At 38.5% G+C, this 15,148-nt stretch overlaps 1 protein-coding gene across 1 annotated transcript in view; it reads left to right on the forward strand.

The window, feature by feature from the left end:
• ARHGEF28 (Rho guanine nucleotide exchange factor 28) overlaps nucleotides 1–15,148 on the forward strand; it is a 51,530-nt gene that overhangs the window by 5,695 nt on the left and 30,687 nt on the right. Inside the window, exons 4-18 of the mRNA XM_067315915.1 lie at nucleotides 2,769–2,808; nucleotides 3,394–3,517; nucleotides 4,882–5,014; nucleotides 5,393–5,448; nucleotides 6,843–6,894; nucleotides 7,492–7,639; nucleotides 7,735–7,856; nucleotides 8,775–8,915; nucleotides 9,323–9,573; nucleotides 10,473–10,595; nucleotides 10,992–11,109; nucleotides 11,963–12,217; nucleotides 13,261–13,337; nucleotides 14,049–14,227; nucleotides 14,928–15,022. Coding sequence (XP_067172016.1) covers nucleotides 2,769–2,808; nucleotides 3,394–3,517; nucleotides 4,882–5,014; nucleotides 5,393–5,448; nucleotides 6,843–6,894; nucleotides 7,492–7,639; nucleotides 7,735–7,856; nucleotides 8,775–8,915; nucleotides 9,323–9,573; nucleotides 10,473–10,595; nucleotides 10,992–11,109; nucleotides 11,963–12,217; nucleotides 13,261–13,337; nucleotides 14,049–14,227; nucleotides 14,928–15,022 — 1,914 coding nt within the window. The remainder of the gene's footprint in view (nucleotides 1–2,768; nucleotides 2,809–3,393; nucleotides 3,518–4,881; nucleotides 5,015–5,392; nucleotides 5,449–6,842; nucleotides 6,895–7,491; nucleotides 7,640–7,734; nucleotides 7,857–8,774; nucleotides 8,916–9,322; nucleotides 9,574–10,472; nucleotides 10,596–10,991; nucleotides 11,110–11,962; nucleotides 12,218–13,260; nucleotides 13,338–14,048; nucleotides 14,228–14,927; nucleotides 15,023–15,148) is intronic.

The following is a 15,148-nucleotide window of genomic DNA, read 5'->3' on the forward strand; positions in this document are numbered from 1 at the left end:
AGAAGACTAACATACATGCTTCACTTTAAATATGTGAATGTTATTACTGAGTCCAAATTAATACATGTGAAATCTTTGCAGGGTTGTGGAATGATCATATAATGCTCAATTGCAGAGCTCAAAAAGTCGTTCCATGAGCAGTGCAATTAATGAAGCCTGGTTTTCTGTGAGTTGGTGTCTTCTGTCCCGATAACCCTGTCTGTTGTTGTAATTCCAGCCTGTCTCTCCCTGCAGTGTACCTTCAGCTTCCTCCCTTGTCCTGAGCAAGACAGGCCACGTGATGAATAGTTGTGAGTTACAGCCAACCAGGTGGAAGGGAGAACTGCTGAGTGGGCACTGCAGCTTTTCTCTCAGTTGAAGCATTAGTTAGGGTCTTTCTCATCTACTCAGCAGCCTGCTGTCACAAAAATGCAGAAATGTGATAATTAACTTTGAAAGTAGGTAACATTCAAAAGTTGTTGGGAAGGTAAGATGGTGAAAGTTAATGGACAGACAGATACAGTGATGGTAGAAATCTTTTTTCCTTAGGAAACTGTATTAAAAAGTGCAACAAGCACCTTGGTTGTTGTTGCTCAAATTCACTGTAAGATTTTATGACCCCTTGTAAGATTTTAGCATGCAGTGCATAGTTGTGTTATATTTTTCCATGCCACTTAATTTGTTTGTAACCATTTGTATCCTACAGATTTGGTGAGAAGTCTTTAAAAACAACAAGGCAGAAGAAAATAAGGAAAATAAGTCACAGAAGTAGGGAATGACAGATAAGCAAACCCATGTAGTATGTGCTTAAAGTTAAAAAAGTATTCCTTTGAGCTCACAGATAAAGGGACCATTGGTGTCATAGACCATTAAGTTTCATCCAGATACCATTACCTGCTTTGACCTGATCTAGGCTCAGACCCAAGTCCTGTCCATTCTCTCTTCCCTTCCCCCAAATACAGTTAATATTAGGCATTTACCTGTGTTGTGGAGAAAGTGGAATCCTTATCCTTCCCAGGCTTTGGAAATGGGTCATTCTGCCAGCCACACTACAAATCCAGTGTGCGCTGCATCCACCCACTGCCGGGAATTAGGCCAGTGTCTGCTCAAGTTCTGCTGGTGCTTCCTTATCCCCTGCCACCAGCAGCTTCTGCCCCATCCCTCCCTTGCCAGTGTTTTGCTTGGACAGAACTGTTAAAGACAGCATTTGGCAGCCGGCAGTGGTAATTACTATATGATGCAGGCACCTGTGCTAGATTTCAGCAATCTCATCTGGTTTCCAGAAGCAGACTAGCCCCAGAGCTTGGTTCAAGAAGCAAGGTCAGATAATTCATCCTGATCTCTACGGGCCACAGCTGCACTGTGTCTGGGTCCATTCAGATGTCTGTGCACTGAAAAACCTGCCATTTTCCCTCTGCCCAGCTGGTAAGCCAGCTCTACCACTTCTGACATCTCACTTAAACTTAGCTATGTAGGAGAAAGGAACAGTTGAACTAGTAGACTGCAATGGAATGTATGCTTGCTGATGTTAGCCAAAGCAGACTAATACCTGATAGCAAGAGACTGATCTTTCTAACATGAAGTGCAAGAAGAAAGTGAGAAGTCACCATCTGTTTCTGATGAAAGTTTTTCAATATGCTCAGGACTCAAACAACTACCTGTTTTTACTCAAGAAGGCATTACCAGTCTGTAACAGTAAAGGATTTGTCCCTGCTCTGTAGATGGTGTGTTCATGAACAGTGGTCGATCCCTCCTTCAGGCTCTTTCACTCTCTAAGTCAGTGTCTCTGCTCCACCCCTGTAGTAAGTACCACAGTGACAACCCAACAGCGCTGTTTTGCATGAGGTTGTCTCCATCTTCCACGGGTACATGGTCTTTGTTTCTTCGGAAAGCATCCTGTTGCACAGTTTTTGTTTGGCGACTAACTGAAATGCCGTTCTAGTCTCGCTACTTCTGTGATAAATATACTAGCTCTTGCTAACCCAAAGTATGTATTTGTCTGAAGGCACACTTATTCAGTGAAACGTGCTTGAGTTTGTATCTAACTTTTAAGTATGGCATAATCTGATGCTTACAAGTTAGGCAGGTGTTTAAGTACCTTTCTGAACCATGCTCGTGGTAGCTTTGCAAATAATCCCTACAAAACTAAATGACTTCTAATTTGGAAATAGTAGATGGGACCCTATCTTTTATTTTTCTTAACAACTCAGATTTGTCTTTTAATCTGCTTTTTATACAGTTTGCTGAAAAGTATCTCCTTGAGTCCTCTCTACTGTTTCCAGGACATAAATATAACATATTACGCATTCTGTGCAGCACATAGACTAGTAATATTCCTCTTTATGGAGAGGGATTTAAAAAATTTTAATACTGTAGCTAAAGCCAAATAAAACAGATAATTGCAAATATTAGATGAATATCGTTAAGCTATTTTACAACAAATTGTGTAAAAAGCAAAAGGAAGGATGAATCATTTAGGTCTGTGTTGTTTCGAAAAACAAAAAGAACTGTTTTTTCCTACTCTTAAACACAGACTCTCTGTTTGCAGAGACTGGCCTTCTCGGAGATCAGTCTTGGTTCTGGCAGGTTCTGTCAGCCTCACGATGTTTAATAGGCAATGGTACTATCCTGCGAGAAGCTGCTTCTAATATATATTTTTTGCTTTCCTAATTTTCAAATGACATTGCAAGCGCTTAATGACAAGCTTATGGGCTGGTGGAGGTCGTGTGTTTCCGATAAATATGCTGATGTGACGATCTGAGTGTTCGTTAACTGTTTATGTCTTGTAGAGCGAGCGTACAGTTTGCCTGAGCAGTCGCGAGAGAAAAGGTATCAGTACTTGTCACAGGGGAATTTTCGGGAAGACATCCTCTGCAGCGCGGTGTTTCTCCGTGGGCTTGGGAGCAGGTCTGTGCAAGAATGCCATCTAGGGAGCGGAGCGGGGAGAGGCGGCCGCCGCGGCCCCCCTGGCTCGGCAGCGCCGCTCGGCCGCGGGGCAGCCCGCTTTTTAGAGGTGATGTGGGGGGCTTCGTGACAGGGGGGCTCTGAGCGCGTGCTGCATTCCCGCCATCAGCTCGCTGCGGCTTGTACCGGTGTGCATCCCGGAGCGGGGGTTTGCTGTGCGCAGGAGCCGTCTGGGGAGACATCCAAAACACCGGGAGAAACACGGGGAGGCATTTGAGAATGATTACGATCACAGCAAACCTGTAGCACATTGCACCTTCTGTGCACTACCCAGGCCGATAATACTCCTTTCTAGAAAGAGGGATTATAAACTTCTTAATAACTACAGTTAAAACCAGAATAAAGCAGGTAGTTGTAAATGTTAGATGAAAAAAATGTCATCCAGATTCTGCTCTGTTTTAAGAGACTATTCCCAATAGAATGAGTTGTTTTCATGGATCTGTGTTATAGGATTCAGGAGGAGGAATGGGATAAATATATTGTACCCTCAAAAACTGAGTCTGAAAAATGTAAAGTGAGTCGAACTTTCAGCTTTCTGATGAACAGGATGACTAGTACACGGAATAAGTGCAAGGTAATTTGAGATTTATATTTATGATTACATCACTGTAATTAAATGAATTATAGATAAGAATACATTTTTATGTAAAGATAAACTGTTGTTTATTGCATTACACATAAGTACTAGGAAGAAGCTTTTATCTTTATTTTTTAATTTTAAAACTTATGCAGGATACCCTGACAGGGCCTTCATATTTAAAAAAAAAAAAATCCTTTTAAAGAGTAACCTTAGCTTAACAAATCAAATATTTCTCTGGACATTTTTAATGTTATCAGTAATCTCATTTGACTATTTAGCCAAAGTTTAAATTTCTGAATTACCTTTAAGAAATAATTTTCTTTGTTAAACAAAATTAAAAGGTGTATGTCTGTTCTTGCAGTAAGTACTTGAGTCTGTACCTTTTACATTTGCACATAATCCACTGAATTTGCCTTATTTGAAGTTAGTAGTACTTCTTGCATGAATAAGTACTGCTTATTGTAAAAGAGTTGCAGATTCAAGGCCTACATAGTCAAGCATAGTATAAAAGGTAGATTTAGAACATTTATGGTTTAATTTTGAGCCATCTAAAGTTTAGAGTAAGGCCACTGATTAGCAGCTTGAGGGATGAATTTGGCCTGCAGGATGTTTCTGTCTGGCCTTTCAGCAGCTTTGTAGGCTCTCTGATACACCCTCCTATATCTCAGGATATTCTAAAATATGTGTATGTCAAGACGGTTAGCAAAGAGCTGCTGAGGATATATACTCATAGGAGTAGAACTGGCTGTGAACATGTATATCTAATCATGCAGCTGTACATAAATGAGTATCTGTGTGGTCTCCTAAAGAATGTCTACTTGGACTGCTTGGAGGAATGGGTACTCACCCCAAAGGAAGCATTGTGAAAATAAGCGAAATTTATTAAACTCATTAACACTCATTAAAACTAGATTTTTTTTTGGTGTCTTTTAAGATCTAAAGGCAAGTTGTATAAATTTATGTAAATATACCTTTAATTGCATAGTCATGAGTTTGCCTGTATGCCTCAGAGAGAAGGAGGCATTGATACCCGTGTGTGCAGCTAGTCAATATCTCTTTTTAATTTTTTTTTCTGCTCCTTTCCTTTTTGCAGGTTTATAAAGTTATTTCTGCCAGTCTTCCTTGATAAAGATTGCTGGCTTAGCTGCCAATAAAAACAAAACCTTCATCATTTTAAAACTTAAACAATGTTGAATTTAATAATATAGTATTCTGTTCCAAGTCTTCTAGGACAGAGAATAAATATTTTTGAATCATTTACTCTTAAAAGAAGATGCTTTAGTGTTTTTAAGATTGAATCAGTTTATTGTCTTTTCTAATGTCCCTTTTTTTTCCTGCCTCTGCTGTTGGGGATAAAGACGAAAAATAAAGATGCCAAAGATAAAGAGAAACTGAACAGACATAATTTTATAAATGGGACCTTCTCAGGAGTTATCCCGTGTACAGCCTGTGAAAAGGCCCTCCTAGGAAAGGAGTCACTGCAGTGCTCTTGTAAGTAGTTACTGACTTTTATGTGTGAATTTACAGTGCTCTGAAACCTGCCATAAGATCATTTTTCAGTGCTTTGTTTCAAAAAGGAGCCTTGCCTAGGTTTGGAAATACCTACTTTGTGTAAAGGGCTGAGGTCAGCAAGGGGGAAGGAAAAAAGACCGCAACTACCAGCTTCAGAAGGGACCAGGGCCATCTCCTCACCCCAAACACATTAGACAAAAGCTCCTTCCTAGCCAGGGGGTGCAGCATCAACACAGCCTCAAGGCTACTTAGTAAGTGGACCCAAAGGAAGAATAACGGTGAAGCCAGAGAGTAAAATTTTCTGCAGGTTGAGGACTGTGTTCAGCTTCAGGCTTTGAAACGTGCCTTCTCTTTCAGATTGCAACATGACTGTGCATAAGAGCTGTAAGGAGTGTGCTCCTGTGTGCACCAAGGTAACTTTCTATACCTCACTGTCCTTACTAGAGCGTATTTGCTTTCCAAGAGGTCTAAAAAAGAGATGAAGAAAATAAGAAAGTACACACAGATCATCCAGACCTGGTGTCTATGCACAGAGGGCTACAGGAATGTCAAACATTTAATGTGAGCAACAGAGAAAGCAGTGTGCTTGAACAAGTATTTTTAGAAAAGGGATATATTCTTGAACAGTTATAAGGTCTAATTATGAAATAATGTGACTGGGGTTACAGAAGGGATTAAAAAAAAGGCTCCTCAAAATCACAGATGTCCCCCTATGTAGAAAGGGTGATCCTCTGTATTGGAAAAATTGGAAGCAGTGGTGGAAGGGGCTTTGGGAGATTACCTAGTCCAGCTCCTCACCCTGAGGCAGGCTCGCTTCTCCAATGTTTTTGGCAGATGTTTGTGTAACCTGTTCTGAAAAAACTCTGGAGAAGGAGCCTTCCCAGCCTTCCTAGGCAATCTTTCCCAGTATTGAGCTGCCACTGCAGACAGGGCAAAATCAGCACTAGAGCTGATGGAAAATATGTTCCTTTAAGTAGGAATGCAGACATGGTGTGGTTATCATGACAAAGGATGTGCCTTTCAAAGACTGACAGGTAAGGCTTTTGCCTTCATGGGATAAAAAGGGACTTGCAGAGGAGTACACCACAGCCATACAAGTCATTTTTCAAATGAGTTGAGTGTGCCTTTCTGGTATATTTGGGTTTTGCATCATGGTGGTTAGCAGGAAGAACATGTTTTCATACAGAATCTACAGGGAAAGAAGTCTTTAATTGCCCATAAAACAGGCATTATTTATTTTGTCCGTAGCTGTCATGTGATAAACTTGTACAAGTTTCTGAGCAATTTTAGGGCATTAGGACAGCTGAACTGGCAGTTTCAGTTACTGCAACTGGTGGGTATTTGTTAAGAGGAGAAAAGACTGACTCATTTCAGTAAGAATGGAGTACACAAATGTTCACTGACTTACATCAAGTGAATTACATGTCTAAGCACAGCAGGCTTCTGTTACAAGTTTTGCAAAGTCCACTTTGCCACAGATCGTTCAAAGTTATTTGAAAATGAAGCCCTGAATATGAACTCCTTTTCTTGCAGCCCCCATAAGCAATATTCATGTAGAAAAAGTATAATGTTATAACTGTATGGTGACTCAGACTGAAATAAATAGATTTAGTTTTGTATTGTAGTACAAATAATAATATTCTACTTTGACTTTGGTTATTAGTTATTAGCAGAAATTAGAACCATGATTCAGGACAGTTTTCTTGAGGCCCCTTTATGTGATGACATATGAAAGTGAATTACTTGACTGTTCAGTATGTTCTCAACTATTATTTCATTGTAATTTCATAAAATTCTTCTCTTTCAGAAATCACAGGAGAGATACCATAATAAAAACAAACTGCAAGTTGCTTTAACAAGTAAGTACTTTAGTAAGTGGGCTAGAAGGTGTAAACCTAGCACTTCAAAGTTGAATCTATGTTAAAAAGTAATAGGAATGGCAAAACAAACATTTCCTTCATCATTTATGTGTTTCTCTTTCTGATTTCAACATATATAGGAAAATAGGTGTATCTCTAATACCTGATACATATAAGTAGGATTTTCTGAGGAAATTACCATTTAATTAACTCTTCTACTAAAATGAGTGGGAATTTTACGATGGTTTGTTTTCAGTGAGAATGGAAATAAAAAGTAGCAAGTTCTGTATTGTGCTTTCGAGTGTGTCATTATTCATCATGTGCATGAATATTTGGCTCACCTATATTCAAGTTGCAGTGTAAGAGCATGAATGATTTGAGATTGTTTTCTCATCTACGATATCCATGCCAGAGCTTCTCAGCTTTGCCTACAGGCTTATCTTTCTATTCTGTGGGAGAGCATCACTGTCTTGTACCATGTGGGGAAATTCCTGGTAACCTTGTATGGGTCTATATGAACACTAGATAGCATTTCACAGTATAACTATGCTATTTATGTTATACCATACATTGTTTGTCAACTGTTTTGCCTCACAGATTCCTCACTCAGAGACATTTCCCAACCCGTGTTCTCCTCAGTGCATCCTTCTTCCTCTCTGCCTATCGGACTGTCTGCTGGAAGGAGGGAAGCCTCACAACAATCCCACTCCTTGTCCAAAAGCGTCCCCAGTGCCAGTTTTGAAAGGTAGAGTGCAGCTGCCAGAGCAGTATCCTAAATACATCATTCAGCATTTCTAGAAAAATTGCAACCGTTAAATCAATGCTTTTCTTTCACTATAGAAGATCTATGCCATTTCCTGAACAAGACTCTGAGACTAGCACCTGGAGGTCCAAGTCACGGTCTGAAGAGATGTTACAGGCGTTAGGGACCTTTCCATCAATGGATTCTTTTATGATGGAAGGTGAGAAATATTGCACAGATTTTGCATTTTATAGACTATATTGTAAATACAAAATAAAAATTGTTTGTAATAAGGAAGATGCTTCATCTACTAAAAAAGCAGCACCTATCTTTTGTTAGTTACAATGATGTCCTTCATTGAAATGACACAATCAGACATTTAAGGCTAGTGCCTTAAAATACAACCATTTCTTTCTTCCCCATAATGAACTCTGATACCTTTCAGAACTTTCTTTTGTTTGGTGTTACCATTGGAAAATAGTGGGCAAAACATATTGGCATATTTGCAAAACTATAACAGCAGCATATTTTATTCCAGCACTCATCCAATCACCTGCACTGACAGCATACATTGCAGTAGATAAACCTATGTCACTTGTATTTCCTCAGTGGCCCGAAAACCTTACCTCCCACTGGTGAACTGCCCTCCTAAAACAGCTGTCCATGACTGTGAAGTGAATAGAAACATGCATTTTCTGTAGTTAGGATGAGACTGAATGTCAAAGCTGAAGGGCATTCATTCACAAACGATCATGCAGATATCCCTCACTGGACATCTGCAAAATGGCAAATGCCCTTCCAATGCCAAAAGGTACTTCTGAAAATGTTGCATTTTATCTTCAAACTGCAAAAAATTTCTTCAAGCAAAGAAATATAGGAAGGATTTAATCTGAGACAAGATGGGTTGTTTTTGTTCTCCTCCCCACTGCTGCATTTGCATTTCAAGCCTCTGCTACTGATATTCACATTTGACAGGCTTTTCTGTTTTAAAACTGTTGTTGACATTGGCAGAAATCTTGTTTGAAGTTCATCCCTGTGATGTGTTCCCCTTACTTTATTGAAGAGGTGTGCATGTACAAAGGAAATTTCCCTTACTGTTCATATGGCTGGTGCTTTTGAGGTTTATGCTTTATTATAGATGATGTGGATTCCTCTCAGTGGATTGACCTCAGCACAGATGCACAAGAGTTTGAGGCAGAGTCCTGGAGTCTTGTTGTGGATCCATCATTCTGCAGCAAGCAAGAAAAGGATGTTATCAAAAGGCAGGATGTGATTTTTGGTCAGTATTTCAAAGTTTTGTGTAAGTTTGAAAACAATTTGGCATAGAAAGTAGAAAGAGAACCTACATATTTTATGACTGGGAGGATGGATGGATAGACTTCAGTTAGCATAATGAGAAGATTAAAAGAACAGTTTTCACAATTTACCATGTTTTCTGGAGCTAAGGACATGTTGGACACTTTGGACTACCAAAGACATGTCTACCCTGTTCAGTGGGGTACAGTTGAGATAACCATGCCAGAGGTGGATAAATTATGTCTCTTACTGACATAATTTATTAAGTTTGAGGCTAACATGGAAAAAGCATTTATGATCATATATTTGAATATTACTAAAATTTATCATAGAATGTGTGCAGAATGTTCGGGTGATTGCTGTATTATGCTGTCTTCTTTCATACTGCAGAGCTGATGCAAACAGAAGTGCATCACATCCATACCCTGTTCATTATGTCTGAAATATTCAGGAAAGGGATGAAGGAAGAACTGCAGCTGGACCACAGCACAGTGGACAAAATATTTCCCTGCTTAGATGAACTACTGGAGATTCACAGGCAATTCTTCTGCAGAATGAAGGAGAGACGACAGGAATCATGTGAGGGGGGGAGTGAACGTAATTTTGTAATCAGCAGAATTGGAGACATCCTTGTGCAACAGGTAGAGACATCAGATCTGTTAATCATTATGTATTCAGGGTTCTCAAATTAAACAATTTATTGAGTTTAAAACTTTTGTGGGCAGGAAGAGGGCTAAGGTTGCCTCATAAAATTTAAAGATCAGCTCCTCCAGGTTATTACAGGGTGAAACAGTAATGAGAGAAAATCATTGCTGACAGATAACTGTGAATAGTGATGACCTTGACCCTGTTTGTAATAGAAAGCTGCTCCCATCATTAAATGGATTGCAAAAAATGAAAGTAATGGATACACTTCATTAGCATCCAAGCAGAGGTGTGAAGGACTGAAAATGAGCATGGAAAACAAGCTACCCAGTCATTTCTTGTAGTAATGTGGTATGGTGTATCTCCAGCTGTTGCTCAATAGAGGAGGGGTGGTCGCACAGAGTTTGTTAGCTATAGAGCAGCTAACTTCGTTTGCTTGCTGGCAACAGCTCAGTCTCTGCAATCAGCAGAGTGCAATTTTTCACCATCAGTTAGGCCATTTTCACTCAACTGAACTAAAGAAACCAAGTTGTTGTTACCCTGTCTAGAAGTGGGGTGGAGGTCAGAGGGACACCAATAAGCCTCAAAAGGGATCATGTTTGCAGGGAGGAGAGGAAACACTGTTGTAGTAAGAGTTTTTCCAGACGTTATTGGCAAGGTTGTAATGGAAGTAGCTTGTGTTCTGTCCAGCTTACGTTCCTGTTCTTGCTCTTAAAAATGACTAGCCTGTGTTCATTCAGTAGTGGCAGACCCTATTAGTGAAATTCAGAAAACTTGAGAAATGAGTAACTTAAAAGTTACAAGTTCCGTATACGTACAAAATATATTAATCCTTAGGTATATGCCTTCCTGTGTCATGCAATGTTGAGCACAATACAATTATTAGTTTCTTCAGTTTTCAGAGGAAAATGCAAGTAAAATGAAGAAAATATATGGAGAGTTTTGCAGCCATCAGAAAGAAGCTGTTAATCTCTTCAAAGAGTTGCAACAAAACAAGAAGTTCCAGAATTTTATTAAAGTAAGTTTTCACGGAATATGATTACTATTGACAAAATGCTCAGAAAATAGATATATAGCTTGTAGTTTTTATTCAAATTTAGGTTCAAAATTACATTCAGTAACACTCTTTTAATAGCTAATAAAAATAGCCAAGTGTTTCCTCCTTAATCAGTGATCTGATAAATTACATTTTTATTTCAAAATTGCGAAAGCTTTGGCTGCCAGTGTGTATTACACACATGTTCCTGTTATAAAGCACCTTATCGCTCAGGATGGCAATTGTTCCTTGGGGGTGGTTCAAATAACCCAGCATTTTGTTTTAGTTTATTCTAACACATTTAGATCACATTTCTTATAGTCAATTGTTATTTTAATGTGTGTTCAGTAGCTAAGGTATCTATCTTTGTCTCTGCAGCTGAGAAATAGTAATCTATTGGCTCGACGCCGAGGAATCCCCGAATGCATTCTGCTTGTCACTCAGCGAATCACCAAATACCCTGTTCTGGTTGAAAGGATATTGCAATATTCAAAAGGTGAGGAAAAGCTTAAATGGTGCTTCATGTGTGGAATCCAAATGCAATTTTTAGGTAAGAAAATGCAGTATTACAGAATAACAAAGGATGAAATGCACAATTCTTTAGAGAATCAGAACAATATAATTAACTACTATGGGACAATTATCACCTGAACAGTGTGTCTGGTATATATTTTTTGTCAAAGTTAGATTGTGAAAATTTCCAAGGTTTGAGCCAAATAAGTCACAGAAGTCCAGAAGAGCATACTTGTTTTAGCAAAAGATCTTGAATACAGGATGTGAACTGATTTGGGAACATAACTGGACATTCTCTTAAATAAATTCCAGTGGAGTGTCTTGTAAGTAGGGCTAGGAAAATGTTTCATGAATTAGTGTTCATACTTTCAAACCAAGTTTGAATGACCACTGAGTTTTCTTGGAGCATTTAAAAAATGTTAATAACTTACAGATATATTGCAAAAAATGGGCAATAAGCAAGTATTGCAGAATGTTACATATCCCGTAGCAAACCCTTCATGCTTAAAATCACATTTCAAGTTATTTTTATTTAGTCAGAAGAGTAATACACTATATGACTTACCTAGCCAATAAAAATTTTTTAAATGCTCATAAATATGTCAGAAACTATTTGACATGTAGTTTTGACTACTGAATAAATCTGAGATACATGTCATCTTTTAATATGCAAGACAAACTCTGGCAAAGGCAGATGTCTTTAGGGTTTCCAGAATATTGATTGCCAGGTTCTACTTAAAATGATGTATGCGTTGATTTAAGCCTTGCTCATGTTGACTGGTTCACATAAAGTAAGGAATGATGTCTACTCTCTCTTTTTTTCTTTTTTCATACAGAAGGAACAGAAGAACATAAAGACTTATGCAAAGCCCTTCGACTAATTAAGGACATGATTGCAGCAGTAGATTTGAAAGTTAATGAATATGAGAAGAAGCAAAAGTTGTTGGAAATTCTTAGTAGGACTGAAAACAAAACATATACAAAGCTGAAAAATGGCCATGTTTTCAGGAAGCAGGACTTGATGAAGAAAGAGAGGATACTTCTTCATGAAGGTTTAGTGTACTGGAAAACAGCTACTGGCCGTTTCAAAGGTATTCCATCCCAGCAGTAAAGTATTTTAACTCTTTATTTGCAAATAGCATATAAAGAGTAAGAGAGAGAAGTTTGAGAGATAAGTTTAAGAGAGAAAATACCTTATTACACTATACTACAACACGAATTTGGGAGGTAATGGTATTGAGAATATGCCACTAATTGCTTGAACAGTGATTCCAAAAGCTGCCATTGTTTGTGGCTAGTATGCTGTATATCTAGGTAAGGCAAGTTCTCATATAGAGCCTGGAAAGATATGAGCTTTTTACATTGCACACTCTGTTGTATTTCCCCCTCCACTCCTTCCTCTTAGTTCTTAGAGTTTGCAGTTTCATTCCATAACATAGATTCTTGACTTGTACGTTTATATTGTTTGCAGTACTGGCTATTAAAAATACTGTATAAAAAAACCACATGCTATTCTTCAGCAGTACTGTGACATCTTCAGTGGAAAAGAAAATCTGAAGCCAAATATGACTGGAGCCTGATTTTTATGTTCAAGCCCAGAATTTGATTTTCAGTGTATAATCACATGTAACAGTTGGGTTTATTGTTTGGTTGTTTTTTTGGAGCTTATTAATATTCTCTGTACAACTTTATAAAGCTATCTGCTCATTGTTATTCCGGAAATGCTTTCATCAGTATTGCATTGTGCTATGAGTATGTGTTACAGCATAGACAAAACAAAATTTATGTGGGGTGGTTTTTGCCAAGTTGCCAGTGAGCAGCTTGGGGAAGTTGTGCTAACATTTGAGTGAGTGTTTCTCCTTTCTCTGGGCTAGTGTGGACTGAAAGTTCCAGCATTGCTGCAGGAGGGTGGGTAGCAGGAAGTGTTGTCTTTCCCAGGAGATATAAAGTGGTGGCTTACAGTTGCTTTGGGCAGACCATAGTGTAATGCAGATATTTCCTGTTTAGTTTACTGTAGAATTCTATGGGATATTTATTGATCAGGGTTTTTCCCTTTTCAAATATAAAAGAAGTTGTTAACTACAACTGTAATACCTTTCGTTAAAAAACATTCTTTTCTTTTTCTCCTTTCAAGACATCTTAGCTCTGCTTCTAACTGATGTGCTGCTGTTTTTACAAGAAAAAGACCAAAAATATATCTTCGCAGCTGTTGTAAGTATATTATCAGCCTTTTAAATATATATATTACATTTTTATTTGTGTATTTCTCAAAAGTTAGATCCTTTTTCAGGTTATTCTCACACAATGTTTATTTTATTAATCCTGGTAATGTATTCAGAACAGTAATATGCCTGTATATGGAAAATAAAGTTTATTTTCAAAATTAAATAACATTTTTAGGAAGAGGGATGAAAATAGCCAATGATTAGGTTTTTTTAGGCTCATGTCTCATCTGATTATGAAGATGGGAAGCAGAGCTAGTTCTTTCAATTATCTAAAATAAATTCTAACTTCTAGTTCTGTAAAACAAAACTGAAGTTTTATTTTAACTGCAAATGTAGTAGTAAACATGTATAAAATATGTGAAAGGTCTTGGATAGAAATTCCCTGAACAGTTATATAAATATAGAGCTTCAGTGCCATTGAGCTTCTGGAATTTGTTTTTAGCATGCACCCAATGCTTTACTCATTATGAATACTGTAAAGTATCTCTCAAAATAATTAAAAAAGATGTCGGAATACTCAAAACTTAGAGCTGTATGCTTGGTGAGAACACACATAGGCTGGCTATAAGTGGCAAGACTACAATTAGTTCAATTAATTGAAAAATCATGCTCTTTTAAGACTATGGTCTTTTATAAGAGATTTTTAGAAAGTCTTTTATAATTTATTTTCTGTATATGCTGTGACTGTTTCCACTAGGACCAGAAGCCTTCAGTTATCTCCCTTCAGAAGCTCATAGTAAGAGAAGTAGCCAACGAAGAAAGGGGGATGTTTCTGATTAGCGCTTCATCTGCAGGGCCTGAGATGTATGAGGTTCACACCAACTCCAAAGAGGAACGTAACAACTGGATGAGGCATATTCAAGATGCAGTGGAAAGGTAGAGGAAAAGGCGTCTGGTTTTCATTCTGCTAGTCCAAAGCAGATGCAAGGTCTGGTAGTCTCAAGGCAGGATCTGGATATTCCTGGCAGTGTGCTCTGCACAGTGGATCCGTTCTGTGAGGCTGGGCTTTCCTTTGAGCTCAGGATTCATGAACTCCAAAACCTCAGGTTCCGTTCTGCCAAATTTCTGGTGTTATTTGTGCTTTCCCACTGAATCATTAGACCCTTCCCTCTCCCTGTTAGATGTCTTTACTAGCCATTTTATGTTTCCCTCACCTTTGCTTTGGCACTGGAGACTTTTCAGAGTCCTGCAGATGTCCACATGCCCTTTTTGGGGAAATCCCCTGTCACTTCAGAAAATGATCTGTTACCTCGGTGTCAGTTCCTTAGGAATGGCAGGGAGAGCTTTGGTCCTCATGAGGCCCAGGGTATGATCAGCACAATAAATTTGTATGAGGGCCAGTCACCAATTCACTGCATAATACAGTCTTGGCATAATTAAAAGGAATCCTTCAGTCTGACTTATATCCAGTTACTGTTTTTTTAAAGAGACAGACAAATGTCTTGCTTGTAGATTGTAGCAGAAGTTGGTGTTAATGTTGTATTTTGTTTACTATGGATGCAATACTTTACTGAAGATTAATATATGATGTGCAGATTTTGCTTTATCCATCTTTGCTTGTCTTTTATCTCTAAAGTTGTCCAGAGGAAGAAGAAGAAGGGAAAATGAGTGAATCTGATGAGGACAGACGTATTGCTGAGGCCAAAGCATCCAGAATTCAGAAGTGTCAAGGTACAGTACCTTTCCTGCTGCTCTGAGAGCTCTCCTGTCCAGAGAGTTCAGAACGAATGAATAACACCACACATACTGGCTGATGGGTTCAGAATGGCTTGATAGGCAGAACTCACAGGGTAGATG

The sequence above is a fragment of the Apteryx mantelli genome, chromosome Z (genome assembly GCF_036417845.1).
Source record: "Apteryx mantelli isolate bAptMan1 chromosome Z, bAptMan1.hap1, whole genome shotgun sequence".
Lineage (NCBI taxonomy): Eukaryota > Metazoa > Chordata > Aves > Apterygiformes > Apterygidae > Apteryx > Apteryx mantelli.